We start from the raw sequence: 15321 nt of genomic DNA, 5'->3' as shown, positions 1-15321 counted from the left end.
AGGCAGGCGTGTCAGTGCCTACTATTCGCAGAAGACTTTACACGCAGAAGGACTGAGGCTACGCTGCTGCCAAAAACAGGGTGGCCAGGAAGAGCCTGAAAGAGCCTGCAGTTCTGGATAAAGATCTGGTGGACAGATGAGCCCAAGATTCACTTGTATCAGAGTGATGGCAAGAGCAAAGTGTGGAGGCCAACAGGAACTGCCCGAGATCCAAAGCACCCCCCTCATCTGAAACGTGGTGGTGGGGGTGTTATGGCTTGAGCATGTATCACTGCCTCAGATACTGGCTCACTTGTCTTCACTGATGACAGAACTGCTGATAGCAGCGGCAGAATTAATTCTGAAGTGTGCAGAAGCATCTTTTGCGAGCCAGGCCTAATCACCCAATCAGTGCCCGACCTCACTAAAGCTATTCTGGCTGAATGGAAGCAAATCCCTGCAGCAGTGCTCCAACATCCAGCATAAAGCCTTCCCAGGCGAGTGGAGGTTGTTATTGCCACAAAGGGTGGACCAACTCCGTATTAATGCCCATCATTTTGGATGTTGGATGTTTGGCATATGTATGTGTATATATTTAGTATATTTCTGTATATATATGTGTATATTCAGTATATTAGTGTATGTATGTGTGTATATTCTGAATGTTTGTGTATATATGTATATATTCAGTATATATGTGCATATTCTGCATACTTGTGTATATATTCTGTATATTTGTGTATATGTTCTGTATGTTTGTGTATATATGTGTATATGTTCTGTATGTTTGTGTATATATGTGTATATGTTCTGTACGTTTGTGTATATATGTGTATATATTCTGTATGTTTGTGTATATATGTGTATATGTTCTGTATGTTTGTGTATATATGTGTATATGTTCTGTATGTTTGTGTATATATGTGTATATATTCTGTATGTTTGTGTATATATGTGTATATATTCTGTATGTTTGTGTATATGTGTATATGTTCTGTATGTTTGTGTATATATTCTGTACGTTTGTGTATATATGTGTATATATTTTGTATGTTTGTGTATATATGCATATATGTTCTGTATCTTTGTGTATATATGTGTATATATTCTGTACGTTTGTGTATGTATGTGTATATATTTTGTATATATGTGTATATATTCAGTGTCATATGGTGCTTTGGCTTCCTCCAGGTGTCTGACACGGTGGAGGTAAAGCAGGAAGTGGAGCAGGTTGACCCGCCCCCTGAGAAAGAGGAGGTGTGTCTCCCTACAGCCATTCGTTACCATGACAGCGACTCCCTGGCCCACCCCAGCGTAAGTACAGCCAGCGGAACACAGCAGGACCCCAGTGCACCCTGGGAGCCCAGCACCTGCCGGTCTCCTCAAACCGTCCAGTCAGACCTTCTGAATAATAATTAAGGGGCGTGGCCGAGCCCAGCGCTGCTGTTCTGCGCTGTGATACAGCACCTGAACCTGCTGTAGGAAGCAGAGAGGCTGGAGAAACACAGGCGCTGTGTGTCTGCTGGGTCTGTGGACTCTGGAGCTCGGGCAGCTCCCCCCCCCATACGCACGCTGGGGGGGGTTAATATCTGTGTGCAGTGATTACACACCACCCAGCACACGTGTGTCTAACACACCGTACCATGTTCACACTCCTGTATATACAACACACACACGCTCACCCACTCACATATGCATACATACGCACGCGCACACACTGTTAAGCCTAGTCCTCTAACCACTGTTCTAAACCTGAGTTACTTGCCCAGTTCCGTGACTGTTATACTGTGATCATTGTGCGTGCAATGACCAAAGGACTTTGTACACTTCTCCAGTAACACTTTTAATGAGTCCCAAACCACACCTTAGCTATACCGTGAAACTAAATTAAACTAAGAATGTTATATAATCCTGACACTACAATACAATTAGACAACATAAATGCACCACACTAAACAGGTGGGTGTTTCACGGCTATTTTAAAGCACAGACTGTGTCAGGATTGGGGGGGGGGGGGGATTCCTTCTCTGCTAATGTGTGCTGTGTGTTTAATTCAGGGGTTAGTGAATGTTTGCTGTATTTTAATTCAGGGGTTAGTGAATGTTTGCTGTATTTAAATTCAGGGGTTAGTGAATGTTTGCTGTATTTTAAATTCAGGGTTAGTGAATGTTTGCTGTATTTTTAATTCAGGGGTTAGTGAATGTTTGCTGTATTTTAATTCAGGGGTTAGTGAATGTTTGCTGTATTTTAATTCAGGGGTTAGTGAATTTTTGCTGTATTTTAAATTCAGGGGTTAGTGAATGTTTGCTGTATTTTAAATTCAGGGTTAGTGAATGTTTGCTGTATTTTTAATTCAGGGGTTAGTGAATGTTTGCTGTATTTTTAATTCAGGGTTAGTGAATGTTTGCTGTTTTTTAAATTCAGGGTTAGTGAATGTTTGCTGTATTTTTAATTCAGGGGTTAGTGAATGTTTGCTGTATTTTTAATTCAGGGGTTAGTGAAAGAGGCAGCTCGCTGCACGTCTCCAACTCTGTTGTGTGTTTGGAGGCTGAAGCTAAGTTAGAAAAGAAGAACAATGCTCTCTGTCTTTCCCTCTGCAGCCTCCATGTTATCTCTTCTGCTGTTTCTCAATCTCTCTCTCCATCTGTGCTAACTCCCTGTCTGTGTGTGTGTGTGTGTGTGTGTGTGTGTGTCTGTGTGTGTGTGTGTGTGTGTGTGTGTGTGTGTGTGTGTCTGTCTGTCTGTCTGTCTGTCTGTCTGTCTGTCTGTCTGTCTGTGTGTCTGTCTGTCTGTCTGTCTGTCTGTCTGTCTGTCTGTCTGTCTGTCTGTCTGTCTGTGTGTGTGTGTGTGTGTGTGTGTGTGTGTGTGTGTGTGTGTGTGTGTGTGTCTGTCTGTCTGTGTGTGTGTCTGCAGCTCTTTATGGAAAAGGAGGAGGCGGAGGAGCTTTGGCTGAACAGACTCATCTCCCTGCGCCAGGAGAGGCTCATGGGAAGTCCTGTACCCTGATCTGCTCCGCAGACCGGCCGTCTGATTGGATGAGATGAGCAGCACCAATCAAACGGGGGCTTGAATCAGATCAAATCGGACCTGCAGCTGAAGCTTGTGTGTTAGGGTGTGGCCACCTGAGCGGGACAACCAGGTGTGAGCGTCCGTACGTCTGTACTGCTGTCTGGCTTCCGAGCGTCCGTACGTCTGTACTGCAGTCTGACTTCCGAGCGTCCGTACGTCTGTACTGCAGTCCCGTTTCAAGCCAGGCTTAACATCACAGGTCTGATGAGGTGAAACCTTTCAAAACTCGCCTCTGTGTTTTCTTATTGATTTTTATCTTCAGTAATGTTTTTTGTTTCATATTTTTTTAGATGCACGTGTCAAATAAATGTGTAGAAATGTGTGGTGATTGTGCAGATTGAATTTCTGGAGTGCGCTGGATGTGAGGAAGCATCAGCGCTGTGCTGAAACGACTGAGGGACAGACAGACACACGGACAGACAGACACACGGACGGACGGGCAAACAGACACACAGACGGACGGACAGACAGAAACACGGACGGGCAAACAGACACACAGGCAGACTAACAGACACACAGACAGACAGACAGACGCACAGACAGACGGACAGACACACAGACAGACGGACAGGCACACAGACGGACAGACACACAGACAGACAGACACACAGACAGACAGACAGACAGACACACAGACGGACAGATAGGCACACAGACGGACAGACACGCAGACAGACGGACAGACACACAGACAGACGGACAGGCACACAGACGGACAGACACACAGACAGACAGACAGACACACAGACGGACAGATAGGCACACAGACGGACAGACACACAGACAGACAGACAGATGGAAATGCGGGGTCACAGTAATCGCAGCTCGTCACAGGCTCTATTTACAGCCGGACAGATGTCTGGGGGGTGGGGGGAGGGCGGTGTAGGGGGTGGGGGAGGGGGGTTGGCTCACTCAGATTCACCCAGATCTGCAATTAAAATGTCAGCATGCGTCAGAGTGCTTTTCAGGGCTATGCTGCTTGGTGGTTACCAAGCACCCTGTGCCTCACTAAAAATACAACGTGTGTGAGAGTGTTTGAGTGTGTGTGTGTGAGTGTGTGAGGTCTTTGAGTGTGTGTGTGTGTGAGTATGTGAGTGTGTGAGTGAGTGTGACTGTGCGTGTGTGTGAGTGAGTGTGTGAGTGTGTGTGAGTGAGTGAGTGTGTGTGTGTGTGTGCGCGTGTGAGTGAGTGAGTGTGTGTGTTTGAGTGTGTGTGTGAGTGAGTGAGTGCGTGTGTGTGTGTGTGTGTGAGTGAGTGCGTGCGTGTGTGTGTGTGTGTGTGTGTGTGTGTGTGTGTGTGTGTGTGTGTGTGTGTGTGTGTGAGTGTGTGTGTGAGCGAGCGTGTGTGTGTCTCCCCCCTGGAACAGGAGCTCTGGTAAATATGTACATGCACAGTCACTCTTCCACTAGAAGTAAACAAAACAGAATAGAATCCTGTCCTGTGGATCAAACCACCTCTCTTCTGTAACAACTGCTTTCATTTGTCAATTAAAATTTTTTTTCCTACAGTGTGTGTGCCTATTTGTATATGTGTATCTATTTGTGTTTGTATGTGTGTGTGTGTGTGTGCCTGTTTGTGTGTGTGTGTGTGTGCCTGTTTGTGTGTGTCTGTTTGTGTGTGTGGGTGTGCCTGTTTGTGTGTGTGTCTTTGTGTGTGTGTCTGTCTGTGTATTTGTGTGTGTGTGCCTGTTTGTGTGTCTGTGTATGTGTGTCTGTTTGTGTCTGTGCGTGCCTGTTTGTGTGTGTCTGTGTGTGTGTTTGTGTGCCTGTTTGTGTATGTGTGTCTGTTTGTGTCTGTGTGCCTGTTTGTGTATGTGTCTGTTTGTGTTTGTGTGTGCCTGTTTGTGTGTGTGTGTGTGTGCCTGTTTGTGTATGTGTGTCTCTTTGTGTATGTGTCTGTTTGTGTATGTGTCTGTTTGTGTTTGTGTGTGCCTGTTTTTGTTTATAAATGTGTGTTTATAAATTACAATTCATTTAGGCCTCTTTTTAGCCTTATCTTCTCATTAAAGGTGTACCACATTTTACGTAAATGTTTTATTATATATTCTCAATCACTGTTTAGAAACTTTTATTGTAAATCATTGTAAACCACCTGGCATTATTATACTGTCGTTACAAGGTTATTGTAAACTGAGGAAGAATGAACATGTAACTCAAGGGTTCAGTGCAATCCATAGTTTGTACCTTGCTAGAAAATAAAAATGAAGTATGAAATCCAATATAAAAACAAATAATAAAAAAAACTCTGGCTAAATAGTAATCTGGATCTACCATCAGTAGCAATGAACATATTTACAGTAAGGCTATTTGGACAGCTTACATTCACGTGTGTGTGTGTGTATTACTGTAGCTGACCAGTAATTTTCAAATATTGAATGTGCTTCTTACTGTCATGTGCTGTGTGAGGACGACCCAAGGCAAGATAAATCAAGTGATAATTTGATTTCCATATAATAACTACATTTCTGTAACCGCATGACTAGCTAATCAAAAACATTAAATCCATGTCCAATTTTGTGCACAAATACTATGAATAAATGCCCTGTTGATCTGTGAAATTTGAACGCAATCTTTATAAATGTGGATACCGCGATGTTTAAAAATGGCGCTCATAATAATCTAAAATGCAGAGAAATAACTCGTACGCCTAATTAGGTCATCGTACTTTAAGAAAAATCAATGGACATCTTTGAATTCTCTAGAATTTTCAGGAACTTTAAATGCTGCCGTTACCATGACACCGGAATGACAACACTGTAATTAAAAGCGACTTTCCCCGAATAACTGGCCAATCGGGAGGCCGGCCGCGGGTCAGGTGACTGCGCTCTGGCATTTGCGTTGCGGGTTTGTGCTACACGCGTGGAAGGGGCACAGCAGGAGTAAGCAGAAGTCTGTAGCAGCGGCGCCGACTGAAACTGGGGGGACAATGTTTAACAGCCTTCTCAGGGAGTTCGACGAAGATCCATTCTTCTCGTGAGTAAATTCTCTATCGTGTCTTGACTACGCAGTTTGAGTGTGTTTAGTCTGATGTCTTACTTTAATCAAAATAATTTTCATTGCGTTGCCGTCTAACCTCGTGTCTTCTACCAATGTTTTCAAATTAAAAAAATAGTGCTAAACGTCAACCTTTTAAATCGGGGAAGACTGCATTTGCATTAGGTCGTTTAGATGAATGATTGAACGGGCGATTGATTTATAGTTAAATTATACTAGCCATCCGTACAGGTTGTCTCTCTTTTATTGCTAGGCTTGTGTCCCCGTTTATACGCAGCTTTCTGAGCTGAATTGATATTTCAATAACCTGTCGATATATCCACGTTAGATATCTGCAGAACGTGGAACTGTCTGTTAGACTAATGTTGCTGAATGATTAATATCACGAATTTGTAGTCGGCTAGTGCTACACGTTACGGTTATTTTTGCCCACTAGTACTAGCGAGCTGGGTAACTAAGCTACTGTACACTGGTTCAGTAGTCTATTTTAGTTATTTCCAGAACTTTTAAGACATCAAGCTGACATGAGAGGTTACACTTTTTCGGTTTGTTATGACAGAAATAAAACGGGCTTTACCATATAGGCCTATTTCGTTTCATAAAAATTGCACTATTTAAAATTTCCTCTATGTTACAGTATCTAGGTTACTGATGAGCCCAGCCAGCGTGAAGTTTGTTTGGCGTTAAATATAACTCCTCCAGCAGAGATCATTACTCAGCCTGACGGCTCGTGGAAGCCAAGACAACCTTTACTGTCCCATTTTAACAGGTGTTTTCTCGTGGAAAACGGCCACAGTAATTTTAAAAAATAATGAAGTGGATCTATGTTGTGTTTTGTAATGAGCGGGCACTGGCACGGCTGAGGTATAGATAGCTTCTTCTTGGCGAGGTGCGCTGGCACGGTCATGTTACGCCCTGAAGAGCCGGACGCGTGTGACATCGCGCGCTGTGCCGCTGACCGCGCTGAACTCCCGTTATTCCGGGAGTCACATTGCAATTGTGCTTCAAGTTTTCACGCAGCTATTTTGGCCGGGTTACCTCGGCGAATCGGCAGCGTGTCTCTCTCAGAATGACGGCTAAAGTTACCAAAACACCACTTGCGAGCGACAAACTCACTGACAGACGGACAGAACTCGCGCGAGCTCGGAAGGGCAGACGGTAGTACAAGCCTATAACAGTTCCGCCCATGTTTGCTTAATAATAATAATAATAATAATAATAATAATAATAATAATAATAATGACTAAACATTAACAGCAGAAAAGTACAGCATTTGTGTGACCCCTGAAATGAGACCGCTGACCTCCGGCCGGTTTACTCTGACTGGCAGACTTCAGGCTGGGGGGGGGGGTGTCATGAATGAGTTCAGGCCCCGATCTGCTGCTCTAACATCTCCTCAAAAAACTCGCTGTGCACAGTGTGCAGTTCTGTGCAGATCCCTGACATTCTCAACTAAAACTGGTGAATATTGTTAATGTTTCTTTTGAAATTGTCAGTGATCTGCAGGAGTCTTACTTGATTGGTTAAAGTGTTTAACCATGTGATGATGTGACCCAGGCGGGATAATCCCTGGGTCCTCTCAAAACCTGCTGTGATCGAAGTGATATTGAGCTGCTGGGAGTATTCCTGAACTCTGTTCTGTTTCTCCTTCCCTCCCTCTCTCTGTTTCTCCTCCCTCCCTCTCTCTGTTTCTCCCCCCTCTCTCTTTCTCTCTGTAGCTCCTCCAGGTAAACTCTTTTTTATTGAAATGTGTTTAAATGTTTAAGTACTATCAGTGCTGAGTTGTGGAGTGTGTTTGAATGTTTGAGTACTTTCTGCGCTGAGATGTGGAGTGTGTTTGAATGTTTGAGTACTATCAGTGCTGAGATGTGGAGTGTGTTTGAATGTTTGAGTACTTTCTGCGCTGAGATGTGGAGTGTGTTTGAATGTTTGAGTACTATCAGTGCTGAGATGTGGAGTGTGTTTGAATGTTTGAGTACTATCAGTGCTGAGATGTGGAGTGTGTTTGAATGTTTGAGTACTATCAGTGCTGAGATGTGGAGTGTGTTTGAATGTTTGAGTACTTTCTGCGCTGAGATGTGGAGTGTGTTTGAATGTTTGAGTACTTTCTGCGCTGAGATGTGGAGTGTTTGAATGTTTGAGTACTATCAGTGCTGAGATGTGGAGTGTTTGAATGTTTGAGTACTATCAGTGCTGAGATGTGGAGTGTTTGAATGTTTGAGTACTATCAGTGCTGAGATGTGGAGTGTGTTTGAATGTTTGAGTACTATCAGTGCTGAGATGTGGAGTGTTTGAATGTTTGAGTACTATCAGTGCTGAGATGTGAGGTGTGCTGAAGTTTTGGGGTGACTGAGTGTGGAGCCGCGTGCGGTGCTGAGCGGAATGTTGTGGCCCCCAGGGATCCGTTCCGGGCGCATAATGAGCGCGTGCGGCAGATGATGCGCAGCTTCTCCGAGCCCTTTGGGCAGGACCCAACGCCCCGCCTGACCGATGGGCGGGGCCACAGGCCCAGTCAGGGCGAGCCCAGCTCCAGCCTGGCCTTGCCACAGGACCACATGGTAAGGGGTGTGTCTTCATCTTGGGGAGTGTGGTTTAGAAATGAGTACCAAGGACTGAACACGGTTACTGCACTGGCCCTGAACACTGAACACCGTTACTGCACTGAACACTGAACATTGTTACCGTATTGAACACTGAATGTGGTTATCTTTACCCAGAGAGCTATTTTTACACTGACACTGTCCTCTCTAAAACCCACCAGTCACCTGTTACAGAGCTTGAATTCAGCTCAAACCCACCAATGGCCTGCCTTCCACTTAACTCCATATGTTCTGATTGGCTGACAGATTTGGTGTTCCAGTGTTGTGAGTAAAAGGGGCAGAGCTTATTGGATATTTTTGCTCTCATGACCTCTGACCTCTGACCTCTGGCTGTACCCTGTTCTCTCTCTCAGTGTTTACCAGTTTAAAGTGCTTAGTCTGGTTAGTTTACGAATGGCTGGTTTATCTGCGCTTGTCCTCCTGTCTGTGGAGGGCAAATACTCTGTGCTGGGTTATGCTAGAGCACAGTGTGCAGGTCTGTACTGTGTTAAGAGCACAGTGTGCAGGTCTGTGCTGTGTTATTCCAGAGCACAGTGTGCAGGTCTGTACTGTGTTAAGAGCACAGTGTGCAGGTCTGTGCTGTGTTATTCTAGAACGCAGTGTGCAGGTCTTTACTGTGTTATTCTAGAGCACAGTGTGCAGGTCTGTACTGTGTTAAGGGCACAGTGTGCAGGTCTGTACTGGGTTAAGAGCACAGTGTGCAGGTCTGTACTGTGTTAAGAGCACAGTGTGCAGGTCTGTACTGTGTTAAGAGCACAGTGTGCAGGTCTGTACTGGGTTAAGAGCACAGTGTGCAGGTCTGTGCTGTGTTAAGAGCACAGTGTGCAGGTCTGTGCTGTGTTAAGAGCACAGTGTGCAGGTCTTTACTGTGTTATTCTAGAGCACAGTGTGCAGGTCTGTGCTGTGTTATGCTAGAGCACAGTGTGCAGGTCTGTGCTGTGTTAAGAGCACAGTGTGCAGGTCTTTACTGTGTTATGCTAGAGCACAGTGTGCAGGTCTGTGCTGTGTTAAGAGCACAGTGTGCAGGTGTTTACTGTGTTAAGAGCACAGTGTGCAGGTCTGTACTGTGTTAAGAGCACAGTGTGCAGGTCTGTACTGTGTTAAGAGCACAGTGTGCAGGTCTGTGCTGTGTTAAGAGCACAGTGTGCAGGTCTGTACTGGGTTATCTGGTCTGTTCTGTTTGGGGGCCTCATGGTCGGGATGCTCAGAGGTGCTAAACTTAGCCCCCATGCCGTGATAATCCCCCCCTGCATTATTCCTGCCCAGTATTTATTCCTGATAATTACTTTCATCAGATGCCAGACTCTTCCTAACCCTCCTATAACCCTGCTGAGGCTATCACTGCTCACTGCCCTGTGTCCATTCAGCACAGAGCCCAGGCTATCACTGCTCACTGCCCTGTGTCCATTCAGCACAGAGCCCAGGCTATCACTGCTCAGTGCTCTGTGTCCATTCAGCACAGAGCCCAGGCTATCACTGCTCACTGCCCTGTGTCTATTCAGCACAGAGCCCAGGCTATCACTGCTCACTGCCCTGTGTCTATTCAGCACAGAGCCCAGGCTATCACTGCTCACTGCCCTGTGTCCATTCAGCACAGAGCCCAGGCTATCACTGCTCACTGCCCTGTGTCTATTCAGCACAGAGCCCAGGCTATCACTGCTCACTGCCCTGTGTCTATTCAGCACAGAGCCCAGGCTATCACTGCTCACTGCCCTGTGAGGCTGCAGGCAGCACTGAGCAGTAGATCCTGTAGGCTTTGTTGTTCAGAGCTGTGTGCTCTGCCTCCTCTCTGCAGGGCATGGACCTCTTCAGAAGCCCCTTCCACACGATGGACAGCATGATGAGCGGGATGAGGAGCAGGATGGAGAACCTGCACAGAGACATGGTGAGTCTCAGTCCGTCTGTACATCTGTCTGTATGTGTCTGTCTGTATGGCTGCCTGTATGTCTGTCTGTACGTCTGTCTGTAGTTTGTCTGTGGTTTGTCTGTACGTACGCACAGCAGCATGGTTCTGCTGGCTTTAACACTAACGTGTGCGTTTGTGTGTTTCAGCAGAACCTGTCAGCTGATCCCAACGCCCACTCCTTCAGCTCCTCCTCGGTGATGACCTACTCTAAGACCGGGGACGAGCCAGCCAAGGTGTTCCAGGCCTCCAGCCAAACGCGCCGCGCGCCTGGGGGGGTAAGTGCATTGGGGGTGGGGTCAGGGCAGTGGGGGTGGGTAAGGTGCGGATGGGCAGGTGAGTGGGGTGGGGTAGGTGTAGTGGGGTGGGGTAGATGTGATGGGGGTGGGGTCAGGCCAGTGGGGGTGGGGTCAGGGCAGTGGGGGTGGGGTAGGTGCAGTGGAGGTGGGGTAGGTGCAGCAGGGGTGGGGTAAGTGCAGTGGGGGTGGGGTAGGTGTAGCAGGGGTGGGGTCAGGGCAGTGGGGGCAGGGTATGTGCAGTAGGGGGTGTGGCCTGGTCAGGCGACCCCTGTGCTGAATGGCATTATGACCGTGTGGTGTTGGGGTGTGTCCCGTGTTGGGGTGTGCCCCGTGCAGGTTAAGGAGACGCGGCGAGCACTGAAGGACTCGGAGTCCGGGGTGCAGAAGATGGCGATCGGGCACCACATCCAGGACCGCGGCCACATCATGGAGAAGAAGCACAACACCAGGACCGGAGAGAGAGAGCTCAACCAGGACTTCCACAACATGGACGAGAGTACGAACACATGGCCTGAGCCTGCACACACTCACACACACGCAGACACACACACTCACACTCACACTCACACACACTCACACACACACACACACACACACTCACACACACACACACACACACACACGCACTCACACACATCACACACACACACACACTCACAGACACACACACGCACACACACACACTCACAATCACACTCACACACACACACATACACACACACATACAGACATGCAAACACACTCTCACACTCACACACACTCTCTCACACACCTCTCACACACACAGACACACACTCCCTCACCTCACACTCACCACTCACACACACACACACACACACACACACACACACTACACCTCACACACTCACACACACACACTACAGACATGCAACACACACTCTACACACTCACACACCCTCTCACACCACTCACACTCACACAACACACACACCCCACACACACACACACTCCACTCACACTCACTCACTCACACTCCACACACTCACACCACCACACACTCACACACTCACACACACTCACACACACATACACACACACACATACACACACACATACAGACATGCAAACACACACTCTCACACACTCACACACACACACTCTCACACACAAACACACACAAACACACACACACACACAGACATGCAAACACACACACACACTCACACACACACACACACTCACACACACACACCACACACACACACTAGACACACACACACACACACTCACACACACACACGCAAACACACACACATAGACACACACACACACGTAGACACACACTCACACACACACACTCACATAGACACACACACACACACAAACACAAACACAGACATGCAAACACACACACTCTCACACACTCTCACACACACATGACACACACACACACACTCACACACACACCCACGCACTCACACACACACACACAGACACGCACACACAAAGCTACAGAACTTGGTAGTACCCTACAGAGCAGTACCCAAACTCTGCCTGACCCCTGACCCTTGACCTCTGCCCTCTGCCCTGGCAGCTGAGGCGCAGTCCTTCGATGAGGAGTGGCAGAGGGAGGTGTCCCGGTTCTGCCCCCCGGCCCCCCTGTCCCGCCTGGAGGCCCCCAAACCTCGCGCTGCCCACCGAGCCGCCATCGCAGCCCCCCAGTTGGCCCGGAGGTCAGCCAGGTCGCCGACCCCATGACCCCATGACCCCGACACACCTGCTGCCTATCACAGACTGTCGAGACTAGCCAGATGGTCCACTCTATACTCTTAACACTGGCTTTCCAAATTTATGGAGCTTCTGGAAATTACAGTTTCATTGGATGTTTGAATCTTGGAAACTCCCGTCGCCCCAGAGACGCCCGTTACTGAAAACTGAAGTGGAAACATGAGGTCCATTCCGCTCGCTTATTTAATCCGTCCCCATCTCCTCGGTCCTCGAATGACCCGCCTATCTATCGAGGCCCGCCGTCTTCAAGGACATTCCAACCCGTTAAAGGCTCCTTAAAGGAGCGAGGAGCTAGGAGGCTCCCGAAGGATGCTTAAGCAAGGAGACACAAGAGCATCCTTTGGAAGTATCGACCGGTTTGTTGATCCACCTCTCCCCATCTGCCACGTCTGTGACTGACATGGCTTCAGACTGACACTTGACTGAACTAGGACGTTCCATTTGCCTTCTGCACGTTTCCTCCAAACCCTCCAACTCCGCGTCCTTTCCTTGCGTCCTCCGATTGCTGGAGGTACGGAGGGAAAGGATGTGAGGAAAAGATGCAAAGAGGTCACAATAAGAGACTGGAATGAGCCCTCAGTCTCAGCCATCAGGCCAGTCTGTAGTACTTCCTGTGGTCAGGCTTTAGTACTTCCTGTGATCAAACCCTCCAGTGACCAGAGACAGAGACACAGGCGCTAAACAGTGTGTTGCTGAGTAACACGGGTGGTGCCATGTTCTAGTGGTTAGGGAACTGGGCGTGTACCTGGAGGTTACGGGTTCAAATCCCAGATTTGGCTCTGCCAGTGTATTTTTAAGCTAGGAGTTATAGTTGAGTAGCTTCAGTAAATATCCTGCTGTGTGAATGTATTGTTTGTAAAAATGCGTTCTGTGTGTGTCATTCTGGGTAAGGGAATTTGTTGAGGATGTATATTTATTATTTTATAGTTTTCTATCACAGTTTTTGTAGTTAATTTATCTATTTTCTTTATTCCCTGGGGCGTGCAATGCAACATTGTTAGCAGTTCAATTCAAGAAAGAATGTGCTGCATTTAAGGTGATACACAACCCTTATAGCTAGATTGGCTGTTTAAAATGATTATAGAAATAAGTGATGATAGTTATAACAATCAGCAGGCGATCTGATTGGTCGATTTTGTGGTCTTTCTCCAGGGAGAAGCTGAAGCTGAAGGCTGAGGGGAAAAGACCCGAATTCAGCGACCCGCAGAAGCCCTGAGCTCGCAGGAGGAAGCGGCGTTCTAGTGTTCCTGCGTTACCCCGCCCCGCCCCGCCCCGCCCCATCCTACCCTGTCCTGCCCCGCCCCATCCTACCCTGTCCCGCCCAGCCCCGCCCCATCCTACCCTGTCCCGCCCAGCCCCGCCCCATCCTACCCTGTCCCCCCCGCACCCATCCTACCTGTCCTCCCCCACACCACCCACCACGCTCCGCCCCGCCCCACCCCACCACACACACGGTCCTGCCGCTCTGTCCTACTCTTGTCCCGCCCTGCCCCACCTACCCTGTCCACGCACCCGCCCCGCCCCAACACACTACACTCTGCCCTCGACCCAGAGCTTTGCTCCAGGAAGTCTGAGATCCATGCTTCATGCTTCATGCTTCAGGCTTCATGCTTCAGGCTTCAGGCTTCAGGCTTCAGGCTTCATGCTTCATTCTTGGTTTTTAGTGCTGTAGAGACAGTAGGATTATAGGCCTTCTTACCTTAGTGATCGTACGAATCATCTTCTCACCTGAAGATGTGGACAGAGAGAAACCTGCAAACATAACTCAGAAAAGCAACACAGCTTGGCACTCTATTTGTAAGTAATACATGTGATTTGTACATTTGGATGGTACAATAAAACAGACATGCAGAAATGCTTTGGAGCTGAAGCAGGTTGTGTGCTTATGTTGTATATTGTTATTGTATTGTGTGTTTCAGTTGTATGAAATTCATCAGTGCTGGTTACATTTCCCTTTAGATAGTTTATAGCTCCTAAATGAACTTAGGTTAACCATGCCTGTACATGTTTTATGTGTAGTTGGCATGATTCTTAAAATATTTTCCTGCTGTAAGTTACCTTTGTAAAAACGAAAATGAAAACCTTTTTATATTCCCTTCTGTCAGATGTTTCTCATTTCTCTTCATTCCCAGTGTTACTGGGTTTGAGGGCAACTCTTCGGCTGTTTTCCTTGTTTAAATGCTCAGATGTTTGAATGAAATCCAAGAAGTGTTTTTTGAAAAGAAATGCATGGTCAAATAAAAATCCTGTTGCTAGAAATGGGTTTAAATTCAAGCAGGGACAGAATTCTCATCAGTAGAGTCTCTGTGTGTGTGTGTGTGTGTGTGTGTGTGTGTGTGTGGTCTGTTCTCGTTCTGTGTGGGTGTGTGATTGGGTGCGTCGTGGCTACATCTGTACCACACATCGAGTTGGAGGAATGACTTGCATCAGAGACACTGACACACACACATACACACACACAGTACACACATGCTCAGCCACACAGACACACACACAGCCACACACACAGTACACACACACATGCTCAGACACACACAGTACACACACGCTCAGCCACACACGCACACACACACACCACACACACACACACACACGCTCAGCCACACACACACACACACACACAGACACACACGCTCAGCCACACACTTGGAAACAACAGTATTTTTGGATTCAATTTTTGTTCAAGTCTAATGTGTCCCTCTCAGCTGTTATGAAGTGATCCTGTGTTT

General features: G+C 47.3%; 2 protein-coding genes across 10 annotated transcripts in view; both read left to right on the top strand.

The window, feature by feature from the left end:
* Window positions 1-4555, top strand: part of rsrc1 (arginine/serine-rich coiled-coil 1) — a 136558-nt gene extending 132003 nt beyond the window's left edge. For 4 of the 7 annotated variants that reach the window (XR_010324663.1, XR_010324666.1, XR_010324667.1 and 1 more), the window contains exons 9-11: window positions 1171-1293; window positions 2893-4110; window positions 4144-4555. Coding sequence is in view for 1 of the 7 variants with exons in the window: in XM_064303328.1 (XP_064159398.1) it covers window positions 1171-1293; window positions 2893-2985 (216 nt within the window). In the remaining 6 variants the exon portion in view is untranslated. Of the gene's footprint in view, window positions 1-1170; window positions 1294-2892 lie in introns of all 7 variants that reach the window. The other 3 variants (XR_010324665.1, XR_010324664.1, XM_064303328.1) reach the window with 3 other exon arrangements.
* A 1306-nt stretch (window positions 4556-5861) lies between these two features.
* On the top strand, window positions 5862-13960 carry mlf1 (myeloid leukemia factor 1). Of its 3 annotated transcripts, XM_064303330.1 has the most exons (8): window positions 5875-6020; window positions 7760-7768; window positions 8440-8599; window positions 10437-10526; window positions 10694-10822; window positions 11180-11339; window positions 12399-12537; window positions 13745-13960. In XM_064303330.1, exons 1-8 carry the CDS (start codon window positions 5974-5976, stop codon window positions 13806-13808), a joined length of 798 nt encoding a protein of 265 aa, XP_064159400.1. In that variant the 5' UTR covers window positions 5875-5973; the 3' UTR covers window positions 13809-13960. The 3 variants fall into 3 exon arrangements, with proteins under 3 accessions (XP_064159399.1, XP_064159401.1, XP_064159400.1); XM_064303329.1 differs by lacking the exon at window positions 7760-7768 and having other exon boundaries at window positions 5862-6020; XM_064303331.1 differs by lacking the exon at window positions 7760-7768 and having other exon boundaries at window positions 5863-6020; window positions 10697-10822; window positions 13745-13959.
* Window positions 13961-15321: the final 1361 nt, after the last annotated feature.

The sequence above is a fragment of the Anguilla rostrata genome, chromosome 12 (genome assembly GCF_018555375.3).
Source record: "Anguilla rostrata isolate EN2019 chromosome 12, ASM1855537v3, whole genome shotgun sequence".
Classification (NCBI taxonomy): Eukaryota; Metazoa; Chordata; class Actinopteri; order Anguilliformes; family Anguillidae; genus Anguilla; species Anguilla rostrata.
The sequence above is the reverse complement of the archived record's forward strand: the minus strand, read 5'-3'. Positions and strand labels throughout refer to the sequence as shown.

Bases quoted from the DNA above. Each gene is read 5' to 3' on its own strand.
- mlf1 (XM_064303330.1), top strand. From the start codon at position 5,974: ATGTTTAACAGCCTTCTCAGGGAGTTCGACGAAGATCCATTCTTCTC. The intron at 8,600-10,436 runs GTAAGGGGTGTG...TCCTCTCTGCAG, and splicing joins CCTTGCCACAGGACCACATG to GGCATGGACCTCTTCAGAAG. The intron at 12,538-13,744 runs GTCAGCCAGGTC...GTCTTTCTCCAG, and splicing joins GCCCCCCAGTTGGCCCGGAG to GGAGAAGCTGAAGCTGAAGG.